The sequence below is a fragment of the Staurois parvus genome, unplaced genomic scaffold (assembly GCF_062004578.1).
Source record: "Staurois parvus isolate SC_StPar_1 unplaced genomic scaffold, SC_StPar_1.0 ptg001687l, whole genome shotgun sequence".
Taxonomy (NCBI): Eukaryota; Metazoa; Chordata; class Amphibia; order Anura; family Ranidae; genus Staurois; species Staurois parvus.
This window is the reverse complement of record NW_028319483.1, coordinates 110,529-130,832: the sequence shown is the minus strand read 5'-3', so window position 1 is coordinate 130,832 and position 20,304 is coordinate 110,529. Positions and strand designations below refer to the sequence as shown.

General features: G+C 50.1%; 2 protein-coding genes across 3 annotated transcripts; both read left to right on the top strand.

Moving 5' to 3' along the window:
* The first annotated feature begins 201 nt into the window (after positions 1–201).
* LOC149434756 (uncharacterized) lies at positions 202–2,574 on the top strand. 2 transcript variants are annotated; one of them, XM_089663439.1, is made up of 5 exons: positions 202–1,120; positions 1,215–1,442; positions 1,559–1,656; positions 1,746–1,967; positions 2,150–2,574. In XM_089663439.1, exons 2-5 carry the CDS (start codon positions 1,265–1,267, stop codon positions 2,474–2,476), a joined length of 825 nt encoding a protein of 274 aa, XP_089519565.1. In that variant the 5' UTR covers positions 202–1,120; positions 1,215–1,264; the 3' UTR covers positions 2,477–2,574. The 2 variants fall into 2 exon arrangements, with proteins under 2 accessions (XP_089519565.1, XP_089519564.1); XM_089663438.1 differs by having other exon boundaries at positions 1,212–1,442.
* Positions 1,991–16,764, top strand: LOC149434755 (uncharacterized). Its single transcript, XM_089663437.1, has 3 exons — positions 1,991–2,069; positions 3,717–4,171; positions 14,564–16,764. The coding sequence occupies exons 2-3, from the start codon at positions 4,108–4,110 to the stop codon at positions 16,477–16,479; spliced, it is 1,980 nt and encodes a 659-aa protein (XP_089519563.1). The 5' UTR covers positions 1,991–2,069; positions 3,717–4,107; the 3' UTR covers positions 16,480–16,764.
* The last annotated feature ends 3,540 nt before the right edge of the window (positions 16,765–20,304 follow it).

Sequence of the window (20,304 nt, the reverse complement as noted above, 5' to 3'; positions counted from 1 at the left end):
TAGAAGAAGTATTATATGTGTCTAAAAATCCAACAACATATCAGAGTGTTTGGCTGTAAAGCATATGCCCACATTCCAAGTCAGAAACGCTCCAAGTTGGAGAACAAAGCCATAGAAGGCATTCTGGTTGGCTACAGTGAGCAGAGGAAGGGCTATAGAATCCTTTGTCCAAAGACCAACAAGGTCACAGTAAGCCGCAGTGTTTATTTTGATGAAAGTGAAGCACCAGATAATACAATTCTTGAAAAATGTGGAGAGGATTTACGCGCTGAATCGGCAAGAGACACTGACCCATGCGAAGCAGGACAAGAGCCAGAACAAGAAGAAGTGGAACTTACAATGAACGAGCCAATAGAACCCACTGAACAACAAGAAATCAGAAGATCCTCTCGAATGACAAAAGGGATACCACCCCGCAGGTTATCATACGCTGCTAAAACACATCAAACACAGGAGCCAACATCCTGGGAAGACATAGAAACTTTGCCGAGAAGGGAAGCCGATCAGTGGAGAAAAGCAGCTGAAGAAGAAATGAAATCACTTCAAGAAAATAAAACTTGGTCACTAACAGAACTCCCTCCTGGTCACAAAACCATCGGAAGCAAATGGACTTTTAAAGTGAAATATGATGCAGAAGGAAACATCCATAGATACAAAGCAAGATTAGTTGCCAAGGGATTTATTTATTTATTCTGTATATCTTTTGTTTTTATCTTGTGTTCTGTGTTTATAAGACTTTTCTATCTGTAGTAAAATATATTTTTTAAACAGTTGGTTACATAAAAGTTAGTTTTATTGTTTCTTACTTTTTATTAGTTATTTTGGCTCCTCCCTGATATCTCTGTAAGGTAATACAATGCAGGATTGGGTATTAGGGGACATTTCTCGGGGCTGCAGTTCCTCTGAACTCCACAAGATGGTGATCTCATTTCTGCTAACCAGACAGGACTTCTCTATGGAATGCAGACAGGAAGTGATGTCAGGAACAGACAGGAAGTGATGTCAGGAACAGACAGGAAATGATGTCAGGAACAGACAGGAAGTGATGTGGAATAAAGACAGACTGTGCCATGCGGTGTGAAGGAGATCGGAGACATTGCAGAAAGTAGCAGCAGAGGAGGTAATAAGATGTTGTGTTCTATTTACACCCAGTAACCCCCCGTCATGTCCGTCCTCTTCCTCCATAGTCATGTGACGTCTTTTATTTCCAGCAGATGATACACATCAAAATTTAGAAGGACACAAGGACCTCTACAAGTAAGTCATGATGGAGGACCACCAGAGAGGACACAAGGACCTCTACAAGGACTTCATAATGGAGGACCACCAGAGAGGACAGAAGGACCTCTACAAGGATGTCATGATGGAGGACCACCAGAGAGGACACAAGGACCTCTACAAGGACGTCATGATGGACAATCAGCCGCCCCTCACATCACCGGGTAAGAGGAGACTTTATTGTAAAGGAGAGAGCAGTACGGAGGATCCACCTAGATCCCCCATCATCTGATAAACACATAGAAACAATGGATTCAGTCAGTGTGTGTGTTTCCTACAGATGGATCCAGTCATGGGAACCCACCAGAGAGATGTCCCCGTCCTCTGTATTCCCGGGATTCCACACAGGAAGGTCACACCATCCCTCACCATCATCAGGTAGATGAGGAACAATCACTGATAGCATCATTAGGATCTGTAAATTATCTGCATTGTTACCATTGATGTCATTTTTATTATATATTCAGAGTGGAAACCTGAGAGATCCTGAAGTTGAAGTTAAAGAAGAGATAAAAGAGGAGGAGGATGGGGGGATGGAGGAGTCAGAGATTCCAGAAGGACACCAAGATCTGTACCAGGACACCATGGTGGAGTCATCCAGCTACAGGAATCTACCAGAGAGATGTCCCCGTCCTCTGTATTCCCGGGATTCCACACAGGAAGGTCACACCATCCCTCACCATCATCAGGTAGGTGGATCAAGTTATGGGAACCCACCAGAGAGATGTCCCCGTCCTCTGTATTCCCAGGATTCCACACAGGTAGGTCACACCATCCCTCACCATCCTCAGGTAGATGTGTATAAATTATAACTATTAGTGATTGTTCCTCAAGGGTGTTTGTTACATTGAATTTCTTTTTGAACGTTTAGAGTGGAATCCTCGGGGATGATAATATTGTTAAAGAAGAGTATAAAGAGGAGGATGGAGTGATGGAGGAGTTTTCAGAAGGACACAAGGATATGATGGAGCCACCTAATACCAGGAACCCACCAGAGAGATGTCCCCATCCTCTGTATTCCTGGGATTCCACACAGGAAGGTCACACCATCCCTCACCATCATCAGGTAGATGGATCCAGTCATGGGAACCCACCAGAGAGATGTCCCCATCCTCTGTATTCCCGGGATTCCACACAGGAAGGTCACACCATCCCTCACCATCATCAGGTAGATTATTATTATACAGTATTTATATAGCGGCAGAAGGTTTGCTCAGCGCTGTACATTATAGTGGGGACAGAACATGAGACAATACAGTAACAATACAATACACGAGGGGTGCGAGGGCCCTGATCCTTGGAGCTTACAATCTAGAAGGGAGGGGGTAGAGGTACAGGAGAAAGTGGCTGTGGGGGATGGAGTGCTAGGAGGAGTGGAGGAGATCGGCTGTTAGGTGAGGGTGGGGTAGGCTTCCCTGGAGAGATGGGTTTTCAGGGTGCGCCTGAAGGTAAGGAGGGTAGGTGACAGTCTGATGGATTGGGGTAGTGAGTTCCAGAGAATGGGGGAAGTCCTGGAGTCGGGAGTGGGAGGAGACCAGGTAGCTAGAAAGTAGGAGGTCTTGTGAGGAGCGAAGAGTACGGGTTGGGTGGTATTTGGGTATCAGGTCGGTGAGGTAGTTTGGGGCGGAGTTATGAATGGCTTTGTATGTCAATGTTAGGAGGTTGAATTTAATGAGTTGGGCAATCTGGAGCCAGTGGAGGGAATGACAGAGGGGGTTGGAGGATACTGAATGGAGGCCAGTGGAGGGATTGGCTGAGGGGGGTGGAGGACACTGAATGGAGGCCAGTGGAGGGATTGGCTGAGGGGGGTGGAGGCCTTTGAAGGGATTGGCAGAGAGGGGGTGGAGGACACTGAATGGAGGCCAGTGGAGGGAATGACAAGGGGGTTTAGAGGACACTCAATGGGGGCCAGTGGAGGGAATGACAGAGAGGGGTGGAGGACACTGAGTGGAGGGAATGACAGGGGGGTGGAGGACACTGAGTGGAGGCCAGTGGAGGGAATGACAGAGGGGGGTGGCAGAGCGGTTGGTGAGGTGGATGAGTCTGGCCGCTGAGTTCAGGATAGACTGAAGCGGGAATAGTCGGTGCGGAGGGATGGCCGGTGCGGAGGGGAGGCCGGTGAGGAGGGATGGCCGGTGGTGCGGGAAGCTGGTGAGGAGGGAGGCCGGTGGTGCGGGATGGCCGGTGAGGAGGGATGGTAGGTGGTGCGGGAGGCCGGTGAGGGGGGAGGCCGGTGAGGAGGTCGGCCGGTGGTGCGGGAGGCCGGTGAGGAGGGATGGCCGGTGAGGAGGGGTGGCCGGTGATGAGGGAGGCCGGTGAGGAGGCAGTTGCAGTAGTCCACACGTGAGATGATAATGGGGTAGATGATGACAATTATTGGTAGGTGGGATTTATACTCGGCATGTTTGTTACAATGAATGTTTTATTATATCTCTCAGAGTGGAATCCTCGGGGATGATAATATTGATGGTAAAGAAGAGTATAAAGAGGAGGATGAGGAGTATGGAGTGATGGAGGAGTTTTCAGAAGGACACAAGGAGATGATGGAGCCACCTAATACCAGGAACCCACCAGAGAGATGTCCCCGTCCTCTGTATTCCCGGGATTCCACACAGGAAGGTCACACCATCCCTCACCATTGCAAGGTTGGTGGGATGGAGCATCTAGAACATGGATTCATACAGACAATGTGTGGAGTTTCTATGACCTTCTATCTTCCAGATGATATTTCCTCTCCTTCTCTTGATGTAGAGTGGAGATCCAATCGATATAGAATTTGAGGTGAAAGCAGAAGAAGAAGAGGCGTATGTGAGGGATGATCAGCAGTCTATGGAGGAGGATGGAATAACGGGGACATTTATAGAGGAGGACACTCCTACAGAGATCAGCACAGGTGGGTCATGAACACCAAATCCATTCCTCCACCCATACTGCTCACTGATTGGTCCAGAGTAGGGCGGGGGCGGGGTGATATCAGCCTGTAATACATCAGAAGAAACAATGCCGTCCCGATTGATCCGGTAAACGTATCTGGATTATATCTGCGACTCACTTCAATAAAAGCGTGGATTGTAAACCTGAAATACTGGAACTCAGAAAAAATGGCGGCTGACTGGCGCATTACCGCCTACAAAGTGGTTCCTTCCATCCCATGCGGAGTCATGTGACCTACAAACGTTCAATGCCATGTTGTATGTGTTAGATCACACGGGTCATAGAAAGGTTGTCATTCACATGGTGGACGTGCTGTAATCATAGAGGGGAGTGGAGGCCAGTGGAGGGAATGACAGAGGGGGGTGGAGGTCAGTGTAGGGATTGGCAGAGAGGAGTGGAGGTCAGGGGAGGGATTGGCAGAGATGGGTGGAGGGATTGGCAGAGGGGGTGGAGGACACTGAATGGAGGTCAGTGGAGGGATTGGCAGAGGGGGGTGCAGGACACTGAATGGAGGCCAGTGGAGGGATTGGCAGAGGGGGGTGGAGGTCAGTGGTGGGAATGAAAGAGGGGGGTGGAGGTCAGTGGAGGGATTGGCAGAGGGGGTGGAGGACACTGAATGGAGGCCAGTCGAGGGAATGACAGAGGGGGGTGGAGGCCAGTGGAGGGATTGGCAGAGGGGGGTGGAGGACACTGAGTGGAGGCCAGCGGAAGGAATGACAGAGAGGAGTGGAGGCCAGTGGAGGGATTGGCAGAGGGGGGTGGAGGACACTGAATGGAGGTCAGTGGAGGGATTGGCAGACGGGGGTGCAGGACACTGAATGGATCCCCCCTTATGTATTATACATATTGATCATATTCCCTCTTATGTATTATACATGGAGATCATATCCCCCCTTATGTATTATACATGGAGATCATATCCCCCTTATGTATTATACATGGAGATCATATCCCCCCTTATGTATTATACATATTGATCATATTCCCTCTTATGTATTATACATGGAGATCATATCCCCCTTATGTATTATACATGGAGATCATATCCCCCCCTTATGTATTATACATGTTGATCATATCCCCCTTATGTATTATACATGGAGATCATATCCCCCCTTATGTATTATACATGGAGATCATATCCCCCCTTATGTATTATACATGGAGATCATATCCCCCCTTATGTATTATACATGGAGATCATATCCCCCCTTATGTATTATACATGGAGATCATATCCCCCCTTATGTATTATACATGGAGATCATATCCCCCCCTTATGTATTATACATGGAGATCATATCCCCCCCTTATGTATTATACATGGAGATCATATCTCCCTTATGTATTATACATGGTGATCATATCCCCCCCTTATGTATTATACATGGAGATCATATCTCCCCTTATGTATTATACATGGAGATCATATCTCCCCTTATGTATTATACATGGAGATCATATCCCCCCTTATGTATTATACATGGTGATCATATCCCCCCCTTATGTATTATACATGGAGATCATATCCCCCTTATGTATTATACATGGAGATCATATCCCCCCCTTATGTATTATACATGGAGATCATATCCCCCCTTATGTATTATACATGGGGATCATATCCCCCCCTTATGTATTATACATGGGGATCATATCCCCCCCTTATGTATTATACATGGGGATCATATCCCCCCCTTATGTATTATACATGGAGATCATATCCCCCCTTATGTATTATACATGGAGATCATATCCCCCCTTATGTATTATACATGGAGATCACATCCCCCCTTATGTATTATACATGGAGATCATATCCCCCCTTATGTATTATACATGGAGATCACATCCCCCCTTATGTATTATACATGGTGATCACATCCCCCCTTATGTATTATACATGGAGATCACATCCCCCCTTATGTATTATACATGAAGATCATATCCCCCCCCTTATGTATTATACATGGAGATCACATCCCCCCTTATGTATTATACATGGAGATCATATCCCCCCCCTTATGTATTATACATGGAGATCATATCCCCCCTTATGTATTATACATGGAGATCATATCCCCCTTATGTATTATACATGGAGATCATATCCCCCCCCTTATGTATTATACATGGAGATCATATCCCCCCCTTATGTATTATACATGGAGATCATATCCCCCCCTTATGTATTATACATGGAAATCATATCCCCCCTTATGTATTATACATGGAGATCATATCCCCCATTATGTATTATACATGGAGATCATATCCCCCCTTATGTATTATACATGGAGATCATATCCCCCTTATGTATTATACATGGAGATCATATCCCCCCTTATGTATTATACATGGAGATCATATCCCCCCTTATGTATTATACATGGAGATCATATCCCTCCTTATGTATTATACATGGAGATCATATCCCCCCTTATGTATTATACATGGAGATCATATCCCCCCTTATGTATTATACATGGAGATCATATCCCCCCTTATGTATTATACATGGTGATCATATCCCCCCTTATGTATTATACATGGAGATCATATCCCCCCCCTTATGTATTATACATGGAGATCATATCCCCCCTTATGTATTATACATGGAGATCATATCCCCCCTTATGTATTATACATGGAGATCATATCCCCCCTTATGTATTATACATGGAGATCATATCCCCCCTTATGTATTATACATGGAGATCATATCCCCCCTTATGTATTATACATGGAGATCATATCCCTCCTTATGTATTATACATGGAGATCATATCCCCCCTTATGTATTATACATGGAGATCATATCCCCCCTTATGTATTATACATGGAGATCATATCCCCCCTTATGTATTATACATGGAGATCATATCCCCCCTTATGTATTATACATGGTGATCATATCCCCCCTTATGTATTATACATGGAGATTATATCCCCCTTATGTATTATACATGGAGATCATATCCCCCCTTATGTATTATACATGGAGATCATATCCCCCCTTATGTATTATACATGGAGATCATATCCCCCCTTATGTATTATACATGGAGATCATATCCCTCCTTATGTATTATACATGGAGATCATATCCCCCCTTATGTATTGGGATTTTTAATATCAGACCCTATATTGTTTATTATTATTATTATACAGTATTTATAAAGCGCCAATAGTTCGCTCAGCGCTGTACATTACAGAGGGGACAGAACATGTGACAGAACAATACCAATACAATGTGATACATGAGGGGATCGAGGGCCCTGCTCTTTCGAGCTTACAATCTAGGAGGGAGGGGATGGTGGCACAGGAGGAGATAGCTGTGGGGGATGGAGTGGTAGGAAGAGTGGAGGAGGTCGGCAAGTTAGCAGGGGGTGGGGTAGGCTTCCCTGAAGAGATGGGTTTTCAGGGTGCGCCTAAAGGAGAGAAGAGTAGGTGATAATCTGATGGGTTGGGGCAGGGAGTTCCAGAGGATGGGTGACACCCTGGAGAAGTCCTGGAGGCGGGCATGGGAGGAGGAGACTAGGGAACTAGAGAGAAGGAGGTCTTGTGAGGAGCGGAGTGTGCGTGTTGGGCGGTACTTGGATATTAGGTCAGTGATGTAGTTCGGGGCAGTATGGTGGACAGCTTTGTACGTCAGTGTTAGGATTTTGAATTTGATCCGTTGTGCAATCGGAAGCCAGTGGAGGGATTGGCAGAGGGGGGTGGAGGCAAGTGGAGGGATTGGCAGAGGGGGGTGGAGGCAAGTGGAGGGATTGGCAGAGGGGGGTGGCGGAGATGGAGCGGTTGGAAAGGTGGATGAGTCTGGCAGCCGTATTCTGGATGGACTGAAGCGGGGATAGCCAGCGGCGAGGCAGGCCAGTGAGGAGGGAGTTGCAGTAGTCGAGTCGTGATATGATGAGGGAGTGGATGAGCTGTTTAGTGGTTTCTGGGGTTAGGAACGTGTGTATTTTGGCAATGTTGCGGAGGTGGAGTCTGCACGAGTTTGTTAAAGATTGGACTTGGGGCTGGAAGGATAGGTTGGAGTCCAGAATGACACCAAGTACTCTGGCCTGCAGGGCGGGTTTGATGGTAGCGTTGTTGGATGTGATGGAGAAGTCAATGGGGGGTGGGGTTCGGGCTGGGGGGGAGACAAGAAACTCGGTTTTGGAGAGATTCAGTTTAAGGAAGTGGAGCGACATCCAATCTGATATGTCGCTCAGTAGGTGTGTGATTCGGGCGGAGACTGAGGGGGTGAGGTGGGGGGTTGAGAGATAGATTTGTGTGTTGTCGGCATAGAGGTGGTAGTTAAAGCCATGAGAGTGTATGAGTTGGCCAAGGGAGGAGGTGTAGATGGAGAAGAGAAGGGGCCCAAGGACGGAGCCTTGAGGGACCCCAACAGAGAGGGGGAGTGAGGGGGAGGTGGTAGCATTATAGGTAACGCTGAAGGAGCGTTGTGACAGGTAGGATGAGAGCCAGGAGAGAGCAGAATCTCTGAGGCTGAGGGAGTGTAGTATTTTGAGGAGGAGGGGGTGGTCAACTGTGTCGAAGGCCGCAGAGAGGTCAAGGAGTAGGAGCACTGAATAATGGCCATTAGCTTTGGCGGTTAGCAGGTCATTGGAGAGTTTGAGTAAGGCGGTTTTGGTGGAGTGTAGGGGACGGAAGCCAGACTGTAGGGGATCGAGGAGGTTGTTGTCATTGAGGTGAGAGCTTAGGCGGGTGTAGACTAGGCGCTCGAGGAGTTTAGATGTAAATGGGAGCAGGGAGATGGGTCTGAGGTTGTTCGGGTCATTGGGGTCCAGGGAGGGCTTTTTAAGTATGGGGGTGATGTGTGCATGTTTCAGAGGGGAGGGGAAAGTGCCAGAGGAGAGGGAGAGATTGAAGATGTGGGTGAGGGAGCGTAGGATGGAGGGGGAGGGAGGTCATAGGAGTTGTGAGGGGATAGGGTCGAGGGGGCAGGTGGTGAGGCGGGCATCAGAGAGGATCTTGGAGGCTTCCTTGATGGTAATAAGGTCAAAGAGTCGGAGTGTTGGGGGAGCTTCAGTATGAGGAATGTAGGGTGGGGTGGAAGTGGGGGTCAGAGCAGTGGTGGGGCCATGGGAGAGGGGTGATGAGGGGGTAGCTGTGTGAGGGTGAAGGGGGTTGGAGAGAGTTTGAGCAGCGACGAAGTCCCTGTGGGTTATGTTGAGGGGGAGGGGGGATGAGGGGGTAGCTGTGTGAGAGGGGACGGGTTGAGAGGGCGTGTGAGTTGTGGAAATGTCCTTGCGAATTGTGTCAATCTTGTTTTTGAAGTGATTGGCAATCTCAAGGTCGGTGAGTGAGGTGCTGGGTGGAGGTGGGGGTGGCGAGAGTAGAGAGTTAAAGGTGGAGAAGAGTCGGCGAGGATTGGAGGAGAGGGCCTTGATGAGGGTCAGGAAGTAGGCTTGTTTGGCTGCGTGGAGGGAGGAGGTGTAGGTGTGGAAGGCAGATTTGTAGCGGGTGAAGGCTTGTTGGGATTTGGTTTTGCACCATAGTCGCTCCAGGGCACGACTGTGTCGTTTTGAGGGTTTTGGTGTGATCAGTCTGCCAGGGCTGGAGCAGTCGGGGTCTGATGTTGCGTGTGGTTAAAGGGGCTAGTGAGTCAAGGGCTGTTGACAGCGCATTGTTGTAGGCGGTCATAGCCAAGTCGGGGCAGGACAGGGGGAGGATGCTGTCGTGGAGTTGATCAGCTGCAGAGTGGAGGGGGGCAGGGTTAAGGTTGCGGAGGTTACGGCTGGTAGTAGTGTGACATTTGGAGGGGTAGGCGTTGGAGGACGAGGATATAGAGAAGGTGATCAGGTTGTGGTCAGAGAGAGGGAAGGGGGTGTTAGTGAGGTTGTGGGGAGCGCAGCATAAATATATTAATAAGTAAGGGTCCCGACACTGAGCCTTGGGGTACCCCACTAATAACACTGACCCTTGGGGTACACCACTGACACCCCCAGACCATGCAGAGTATGAATCATTAACCACTACTCTCTGAATATGATCTTTCAGCCAGTTTTCATTTATATTCGGATTTTTCCAGCCCATAGACTTTACCTTACACTTTAGCCGTGTGTGGGGAACTGTGTCCAAGTATACCACGTCCCCCGCCATCCCTCTGTCCGAGTATGCCACGTCCACCGCCACCCCTCTGTCCAAGTATACTACGTCCCCCGCCTCCCCTCTGTCAGCTTCCACTGATTACAGAATACTAATACTGAGAGTCCTGACCCTTATACTATATAACTTGTACATTCCATACTCCTGACCCCTGCACTATATACTCCGTGTTGTACATTACATACTCCTGACCCCTGCACTATATACTCCGTGTTGTACATTACATACTCCTGACCCCTGCACTATATACTCCGTGTTGTACATTACATACTCCTGACCCCTGCACTATATACTCCGTGTTGTACATTACATACTCCTGACCCCTGCGCTATATACTCCGTGTTGTACATTACATACTCCTGACCCCTGCGCTATATACTCCGTGTTGTACATTACATACTCCTGACCCCTGCACTATATACTCCATGTTGTACATTACATACTCCTGACCCCTGCACTATATACTCTATGTTGTACATTACATCCTCCTGACCCCTGCACTATATACTCTATGTTGTACATTCCATACTCCTGACCCCTGCACTATATACTCCATGTTGTACATTACATACTCCTGACCCCTGCACTATATACTCTATGTTGTACATTACATCCTCCTGACCCCTGCACTATATACTCTGTGTTGTACGTTACATACTCCTGACCCCTGCACTATATACTCTGTGTTGTACATTCCATCCTCCTGACCCCTGCGCTATATACTCCGTGTTGTACATTCCATCCTCCTGACCCCTGCACTATATAATCCATGTTGTACGTTACATACTCCTGACCCCTGCTCTCCCCCTCCCCCCACTGCTATATATACACATAATCTGGATACTCTTTTGTTCCCCCCATTTCCTCCCAGCTGGACATTTTATATCGGATGATGTGATTGGAGCACAGACTTTTACATGGTGATAATAATGTGATAACATCCTCCAACCAGAAAGTGATAATGAGGGAGGAGTCAATACCCCAATGAGGGTGGTCTTCAGGATGAGGGAGGAGTCAATACCCCAATGATGGTGGTCTTCAGGATGAGGGAGTAGTCAATACCCCAATGATGGTGGTCTTCAGGGTCAGGATGAGAGAGGAGCAAATACCCCAATGATGGTGGTCTTCAGGGTCAGGATGAGGGAGGAGCCAATATCCCAATGATGGTGGTCTTCAGGATGAGGGAGGAGTCAATACCCCAATGATTGTAGTCTTCAGGGTCAGGATGAGGGAGGAGTCAATACCCCAGTGATGGTGGTCTTCAGGATGAGGGAGGAGTCAATATCCCAATGATGGTGGTCATCAGGGTCAGGATGAGGGAGGAGTCAATACCCCAATGAGGGTGGTCTTCAGGATGGGGGAGGAGTCAATACCCCTGTAACAGAAGCGTAGGCAGAACAGAGCACACGGAGAAGATGGGGAACACACAAACTTTATTGAAGCAACAAATTGACAGACACTCAACAGGGAAATGGCAGGGAGCGTGATGTGTGCGCAAACCAGGGACTATTCCAGGCACGGGGGGGGGGGGGGTATTCAGCGACAGGCAGGCAATCTCCCCCCCTCGACTTGGGGCCTCAACCGAGCTCCCTCCGTGATTGGACAGCGGATTGGAGACTCGGGCAACAGGTGGGAACCTACCACTGGGCAGGGGACTCGGGCAACAGATGGCAACCTACCACTGGGCAGGGGCCTCGGGCAACAGACGGCAACCTACCACTGGGCAGGGGTCTCGGGCAACAGATGGCAACCTACCACTGGGCAGGGGCCTCGGGCAACAGACGGCAACCTACCACTGGGCAGAAGACTCGGGCAACAGGCGGCAACCTACCACTGGGCAGAAGACTCGGGCAACAGATGGCAACCTACCACTGGGCAGGGGCCTCGGGCAACAGGCGGCAACCTACCACTGGGCAGGGGCCTTGGGCAACATGCGGCAACCTACCACTGGGCAGGAGACTCGGGCAACAGATGGCAATCTACCACTGGGCAGGAGACTCGGGCAACAGACGGCAACCTACCACTGGACAGGGGTCTCGGGCAACAGACGGCAACCTACTACTGGGCAGGGGCTTCAGGCAACAGGCGGCAACCTACCACTGGGCAGGGGCCTCGGGGACTCAACGGGACTCTAGCTGTGGAGACTGGCCACAGCACAGCTCCCACCCAGCTTTCTAGGGTCATTGGGTTCACAGGGACTCAACGGGTAGCGATGGCTCAAGCACTCAGGGGTACCACAGGTAGCTATACTCTGGGCATGCCACCAGGACATGGGTGATCAGTGCACACACAGCGGGGCGGTTTGGAACACGGGTGGTCGGTGCACACATCGGGGACAGTTCAGAACATGGGTGGTCGGTGCACACAACAGGAACAGTTCAGGACACGGGTGGTCAGTGCGCACAACAGGAACAGTTCAGGACACGGGTGGTCAGTGCACACAGCAGGAACTGTTCAGGACACGGGTGGTCAGTGCGCACAGCAGAAACAGTTCAGGACACGGGTGGTCAGTGCGCACAACAGGAACAGTTCAGGACACGGGTGGTCAGTGCGCACAGCAGGAACAGTTCAGGACACGGGTGGTCAGTGCGCACAGCAGGAACAGTTCAGGACACGGGTGGTCAGTGCGCACAACAGGAACAGTTCAGGACACTCACGGTAAGCAGCTTGTAGACCCTCAGCGGCAGGCGGCTCCAGACAGGGACGACCAGCGGTCAGCGTTCCAGGGACAACCAGCGATCAGCAGACAGCAGCAGCTCCCAGGGCACTCAGCAGCAGACAGCCTCCAGGGACACGCAGCCATGGATAGTGTACAGGGTCCCTCAGCCACAGCTCCCAGGGCACTCAGCAGCAGGAAGGGTGCAAGGGTGCTCAGTAGACAGGCTTACAGACTGGCAGGGTCTCAGCTGTGGGGTCTGACCTTTGAGGTGAAGGCTCATGCAGAGCTGTGGAGACTCCCAACCCTGGGGTATTGTAGAGGGCTGCAGTCCTGACCTTTTGGGGGTCTGCAGAGTGCGCAGGGGGGATGGCTGGGGAGGCTCGGTCCCCCTCACCCGAGCCTCCCAACATCTTTCTGGGAGCAGGATGATTCTACCCACATGGCCAGGAACAAAAGGGAAGGCTGCTTCCTGTGTGGGTCTCTTGAAGATCATGTGGGACGCGGCTAGGTTGCCTCGGCAACGGCTGGCCCAGCCCTGTCCATGGAAGCCCCACAGACCTTCTAATGTACAAGGAGGAAGGGAGGGGTGGAGGGATATGGCGGGGGATGGGAGAGGCACTGGAAGTCTGTGACAACCCCAATGATGGTGGTCTTCAGGGTCAGGATGAGGGAAGAGTCAATACCCCAATGATGGTGGTCTTCAGGATCAGGGAGGAGTCAATACCCCAATGACGGTGGTCTTCAGGAGCAGGATGGGGGAGGAATCATTACCCCAATGATGGTGGTCTTCAGGGTCAGGATGGTGGAGAAGTCCATACCCCCATGACGGTGGTCTTCAGGATGAGGGAGGAGTCAATACCCCAATGATGGTGGTCTTCAGGGTCAGGATGAGGGAGGAGTCAATACACGAATGATAGTGGTCTTCAGGATGAGGGAGGAGTCAATACCCCAAGGATGGTGGTCTTCAGGATGAGGGAAGATTCAATACCCCAATGATGGTGGTCTTCAGGGTCAGGATGAGGGAGGAGTCAATACCCCAATGATGGTGGTCTTCAGGATGATGGAGGAGTCAATACCCCAATGATGGTGGTTTTCAGGATGGGAGAGGAGTCAATACCCCAATGATGGTGGTCTTCAAGGTCAGGATGAGGGAGGAGTCAATACCCCAATGATGGTGGTCTTCAGGATGAGGGAGGAGTCAATACCCCAATGATGGTGGTTCTCAGGATGGGAGAGGAGTCAATACCCCAATGATGGTGGTCTTCAGGATGAGGGAGGACTCAATACCCCAATGATGGTGGTCTTCCGGATCAGTCCAGTCTTCATCTCTCGTCCTATAATCCCCTCATCACTGTCCCTCCTATAAAAGACAGTTCTGGTTGTTTCCTCACTCTCTGACTAAGCTCCATGAATAAAGAAATGACCTGGTAGGAGATCAGAGGAGCCATTTCCTAATTCCCTTGAGGGTGGAATTATAAGCTCCTCAGAGACCAAGCTGCCTGATGTGGGTGGAGTCCTGGTTTGGGGGAACCAATCAGCTCCTGTCTAGTAATCCTCTTTGTCTTTGTATTTTAGTCCATGGCCGGGAGATGAGGAAAACCTCCGAGGATTGTCTCACTTTGTCTCCAGACTGGAAAGTAGAAGATGAGGACATCACACAGTATAGTCCAAGAGAAAACCCGGCTCCCTCCAATGTCCATCCGGCACCACCCAGTGTAGATGGACCATCGGATTCTTTATATCCTGAGGAACCTCAGACTGTGCGGGACCTGGCCGGCCTTCCAATAGGGAAGAGGTTCTCCTGTCCTGAGTGTGGGAAATGTTTCCAATATAAATCCGTTCTTAAGGATCATATAAGAACTCACACGGGGGAGAAGCCGTATTCCTGTCCTGAGTGCGGGAAATGTTTCAAATTTAAAGCTAAACTAAATGTGCATATAAGATCTCACACGGGGGAGAAGCCGTATTGCTGTCCTGAGTGCGGGAAATGTTTCAAATTTAAATCTAATCTAAATGTGCATATAAGAGCTCACACGGGGGAGAAGCCGTATTCCTGTTCTGAGTGTGGGAAATGTTTTGTAGAAAAATCAACACTTATCATACATCAGAGGTCTCACACGGGGGAGAAGCCGTATTCCTGTTCTGAGTGCGGGAAATGTTTTGTAGAAAAATCAACACTTATCATACATCAGAGGTCTCACCCGGGGGAGATGCCGTATTCCTGTCTTGAGTGTGGGAAATGTTTTCCTTATAAGTCCTATCTTTCCAGACATCAGAGATCTCATGCGGGAGAGAAGCCGTATTCCTGTCCTGAGTGCAGGAAATGTTTTTCTACAAAACAAACACTTACCGTACATCAGATGTCTCATACGGGGGAGAAGCCACATTCCTGTCCTGAGTGCGGGAAATGTTTCCGTCATAAATCCGGTCTTAATGTGCATATAAGATGTCACATGGAAGAGAAGCCGTGTTCCTGTCCTGAGTGTGGGAAATGTTTCCAATATAAATCCCTTCTTGAGGAGCATATAAGATCTCACACGCGGAAGAAGCTGTATTCCTGTCCTGAGTGCGGGAAATGTTTCCATTATAAATCCCATCTTAATTTGCATGAAAGATCTCACACGGGGGAGAAGCCATATTCCTGTCCTGAGTGTGGGAAATGTTTCCAATATAAATACAATCTTAATAGTCATGAAAGATCTCACACGGGGGAGAAGCCGTATTCCTGTCCTGAGTGCGGAAAATGTTTCAAACGTAAATCTAAACTAAACGTGCATATAAGATCTCACACGGGGGAAAAGCCGTATTCTTGTTCTGAGTGCGGGAAATGTTTTGTAGAAAAATCAACACTTCTCACACATCAGAGGTCTCACACGGGGGAGAAGCCGTATTCCTGTGCTGACTGTGGGAAATGTTTTATAGCAAAATCAACACTTATCGTACATCAGAGGTCTCACACAGGGGAGAAGCCATATTCCTGTCCTGAGTGTGGGAAATGTTTTTCCTATAAGTCCTATCTTTCCAGACATCAGAGATCTCACACGGGAGAGAAGCCGTATTCCTGTCCTGAGTGCGGGAAATGTTTTTCACGGAAGTCCCATCTTCACACACATCAGAGGTCTCACACGGAGGAGAAGCCGTATTCCTGTCCTGAGTGCGGGAAATGTTTTTCACAGAAGTCCTATCTTCACACACATCAGAGGTCTCACACGGGGGAGAAGCCACTTTCCTGTCCTGAGTGCGGGAAATGTTTTTCAGATGATTCTAGTCTTTACACACATCAGAGATGTCACACGAGGGAAAAGCCGTATTCCTGTCCAGAGTGCGGGAAATGTTTTTCCTATAAGTCCAAACTTAACATACATCAGAGATCTCACACAGGAGAGAAGCCATATTCTTGTCCTGAGTGCGGGAAATGTTTTCCCTATAAGATCTATCTTTCCAGACATCAGAGATCTCACACGGGAGGGAAGCCGTATTCCTGTCCTTAGTGCGGGAAATGTTTTTCATATACTCGCAGTCTTTACAAACATCAGAGATATCACACGGGGGAGAAGCCACTTTCCTGTCCTGTGGTGGAAATGTCCCTCACTGAAGTCCTGTCTTCCTGTACATCAGGGATTATATCGTGGTAGACAGATCAGACCGGGGTCAGTCCTTATTGGGGGGCGAAATGGGGAAAGATGGGGGGAGGGCTATGGCAGATGGTAAGAAGGTTCCCATGTTACAACCAGTGGAATTGGTACCATTTGTATGAAAATAAAAAATACACAAAATCCGTGTGAACAAAGTGTCAGTGGATGAAGGTGTCAGGGAATGGTGTCAATGAACGAGGTGTCAGGGAATGGACAAGGTGTCAGTGAATGAAGGAGGTGTCAGTGAATGGAGGAGGTGTCAGTGAATGGAAGTGTTTGTTCCCCAATGCCAGAAGTCTGCCCTGCACAATAGGTGAGTTGGAAGGTTTGGTGAATGAAGAGAACTAGGATTGGATTGGTATTGCTGAATCTTGGCTTCATTCCTCACATGACTGGGCCATTCATATTCCTGGCTAGGTTCTCTTTCGGAGTGACGGGGAAATAGGAAAGGGGGTGGAGTCTGGAATAGGAAAGGGGGTGGAATCTGTCTGGAATAGGAAAGGGGGTGGAGTCTGTCTCTGTGAGAAGTGATCTCAGCGAGTGTGAGAGGACCTAGATGATGGAGAGTGTGATGAGGTTGAAGTATTATGGGTGGAGCTGCACATGGGGGGCGGTACTACAAAGGTCATCATTGGAGTCTGTTATAGGCCTCCCAGTGTTAATGAGGAGGTGGAGACTACGCTCCTCCCACAGATGGAAGGGGCGGGGACAGTGATAATAACCAACCCCAACTAGGAATGATGCTCGGCTGGACCTGGTCATAGAGGGCCAAACTAGGAATGATGCTCTGCTGGACCTGGTCATAGAGACCCCAACTAGCAATGATGCTCTGCTGGACCTGTGTCATAGAGGCCCCAACTAGGAATGATGCTCTGCTTGACCTGTGTCATAGAGGCCCCAACTAGGAATGATGCTCTGCTGGACCAGTGTCATAGAGGTCCCAACTAGGAATGATGCTCTGCTGGACCTGGTCATAGAGGCCCCAACTAGGAATGATGCTCTGCTGGACCTGTGTCAAAAAGGTCCCAACTAGGAATGATGCTCTGCTGGACCTGGTCATAGGGGCCCCAACTAGGAATTATGCTCTGCTGGACCTGGTCATCTCCAACCATGCAGAGATTATTATGAATGTCCATATACAGAACATCTGGGTAGCCGTGACCATAACATGATTTCATTTATTGTTAGCTGTAAACAGCGAGCACATACGGGGAGAATAAAAACGTTCAACTTTAAGAGAGCTAATTCTCCAAGGCTGAGAGCTGCTCTCCAAGACTTAGAATGGGAGGAATATTGGCATCGATGAACACAACACAGAAATGGGAGTTCTTCACAAAGACTGTATGACCTGGATTTACTATTGTGCCTGGGCGCATGTCCGTGGGCGTCTCCTGTGTGTGGAGTCGTCTGACAGCCGGCACTCGGTGGCGTCTCCTGTGTGTGGAGTCCTCTGACAGCCGGCACTCAGTGGCGTCTCCTGTGTGTGGAGTCCTCTGACAGCCGGCACTCGGTGGCGTCTCCTGTATGTGGTGTCCTCTGACAGCCGGCACTCGGTGGCGTCTCCTGTGTGTGGAGTCCTCTGTGTGTGGAGTCCTCTGACAGCCGACACTCGGTGGCGTCTCCTGTGTGTGGAGTCCTCTGACAGCCAGCACTCGGTGGCGTCTCCTGTGTGTGGGGTCCTCTGACAGCCGGCACTCGGTGGCGTCTCCTGTGTGTGGAGTCCTCTGACAGCCGGCACTCGGTGGCGTCTCCTGTGTGTGGAATCCTCTGACAGCCGGCACTCGGTGGCGTCTCCTGTGTGTGGTGTCTTCTGACAGACGGCACTCGGTGGCGTCTCCTGTGTGTGGAGTCCTCTTACAGCCGGCACTCGGTGGCGTCTCCTGTGTGTGGAGTCCTCTTACAGCCGGCACTCGGTGGCGTCTCCTGTGTGTGGAGTCCTCTGTGTGTGGAGTCCTCTGACAGCCGACACTCGGTGGCGTCTCCTGTGTGTGGAGTCCTCTGACAGCCAGCACTCGGTGGCGTCTCCTGTGTGTGGGGTCCTCTGACAGCCGGCACTCGGTGGCGTCTCCTGTGTGTGGAGTCCTCTGACAGCCGGCACTCGGTGGCGTCTCCTGTGTGTGGAATCCTCTGACAGCCGGCACTCGGTGGCGTCTCCTGTGTGTGGTGTCTTCTGACAGACGGCACTCGGTGGCGTCTCCTGTGTGTGGAGTCCTCTGACAGCCGGCACTCGGTGGCGTCTCCTGTGTGTGGAGTCCTCTTACAGCCGGCACTCGGTGGCGTCTCCTGTGTGTGGATTCCTCTGACAGCCGGCACTCGGTGGCGTCTCCTGTGTGTGGTGTCTTCTGACAGACGGCACTCGGTCGCGTCTCCTGTGTGTGGAGTCCTCTTACAGCCGGCACTCGGTGGCGTCTCCTGTGTGTGGAGTCCTCTGACAGCCAGCACTCGGTGGCATCTCCTGTGTGTGGAGTCCTCTGACAGCCGGTACTCGGTCACGTCTCCTGTGTGTGGATTCCTCTGACAGCCGGCACTCGGTGGCGTCTCCTGTGTGTGGAGTCCTCTGACAGCCGGCACTCGGTGGCGTCTCCTGTGTGTGACAACCAGCACTCGGCAGATCTTTATGGACTCTCATTGGATTTCCTTAGTTCTAGTGATTCTATTTTTGTTTCTTATCCTTTATAATTATTTCTGTGATGATTTTACTTATTTCAATATTTATTTTGACAGCTGAATGTAAAAATAAAGGTCTGCAAAAGTAAAAAAACTGTGTGGGGTCCCCCCTCCCATCCATACCAAGCCCTTCAGGGGTCCCCCCTCCCATCCACACCAAGCCCTTCGGGGGTCCCCCCTCCCATCCACACCAAGCCCTTCGGCTGTCCCCCCTCCCATACATACCAAGCCCTTCGGGGGTCCCCCCTCCCATCCACACCAAGCCCTTTGGGGGTCCCCCCTCCCATCCACACCAAGCCCTTCGGGGGTTCCCCCTCCCATCCACACCAAGCCCTTCGGCTGTCCCCCCTCCCATCCATACCAAGCCCTTCAGGGGTCCCCCCTCCCATCCACACCAAGCCCTTCGGGGGTCCCCCCTCCCATCCACACCAAGCCCTTCGGGTCTGGTATGTATATTAATGGGTAACTCTACGCCGAAATAACAAAAAACAGTGTGGGGTTCCCCCAAAAATTCATACCAGACCCTTATCCGAGCATGCAGCCTGAAAGGTCAGGAAATGGGGAGGACGAGCGAGCGCCCCCCGCCCTCCTGAACCATACCAGGTCACATGCCCTCAACATGGGGGGGTGCTTTGGGGCAGGGGGGCTCACCCCCAAAGCACCTTGTCCCTATGTTGATGGCGACAAGGGCCTCTTCCCCACAACCCTGGCCGGTGATTGTGGGGGTCTGTGGGTGGGGGGCTTATCAGAATCTGGAAGCCCCCTTTAAAAAGTTTAAAGTTCAAGTTTAACAAACTTGACTGATTGATGTCACCAAGGAACCTTGATTAAGGTCATCAAGAAATCTTAACTGATGTCACCAAAGAACCTGATTGATTGAGGTCAGCAAAGAACCTTGATTGATTGATGGCACCAAGGAAAGTTGATTGATGTCACCAAGGAAACTGGATTGATGTCACCAAGGAAACTTGATTGATGTCACCAAGGAAAGTTGATTGATGTCACCAAGGAAAC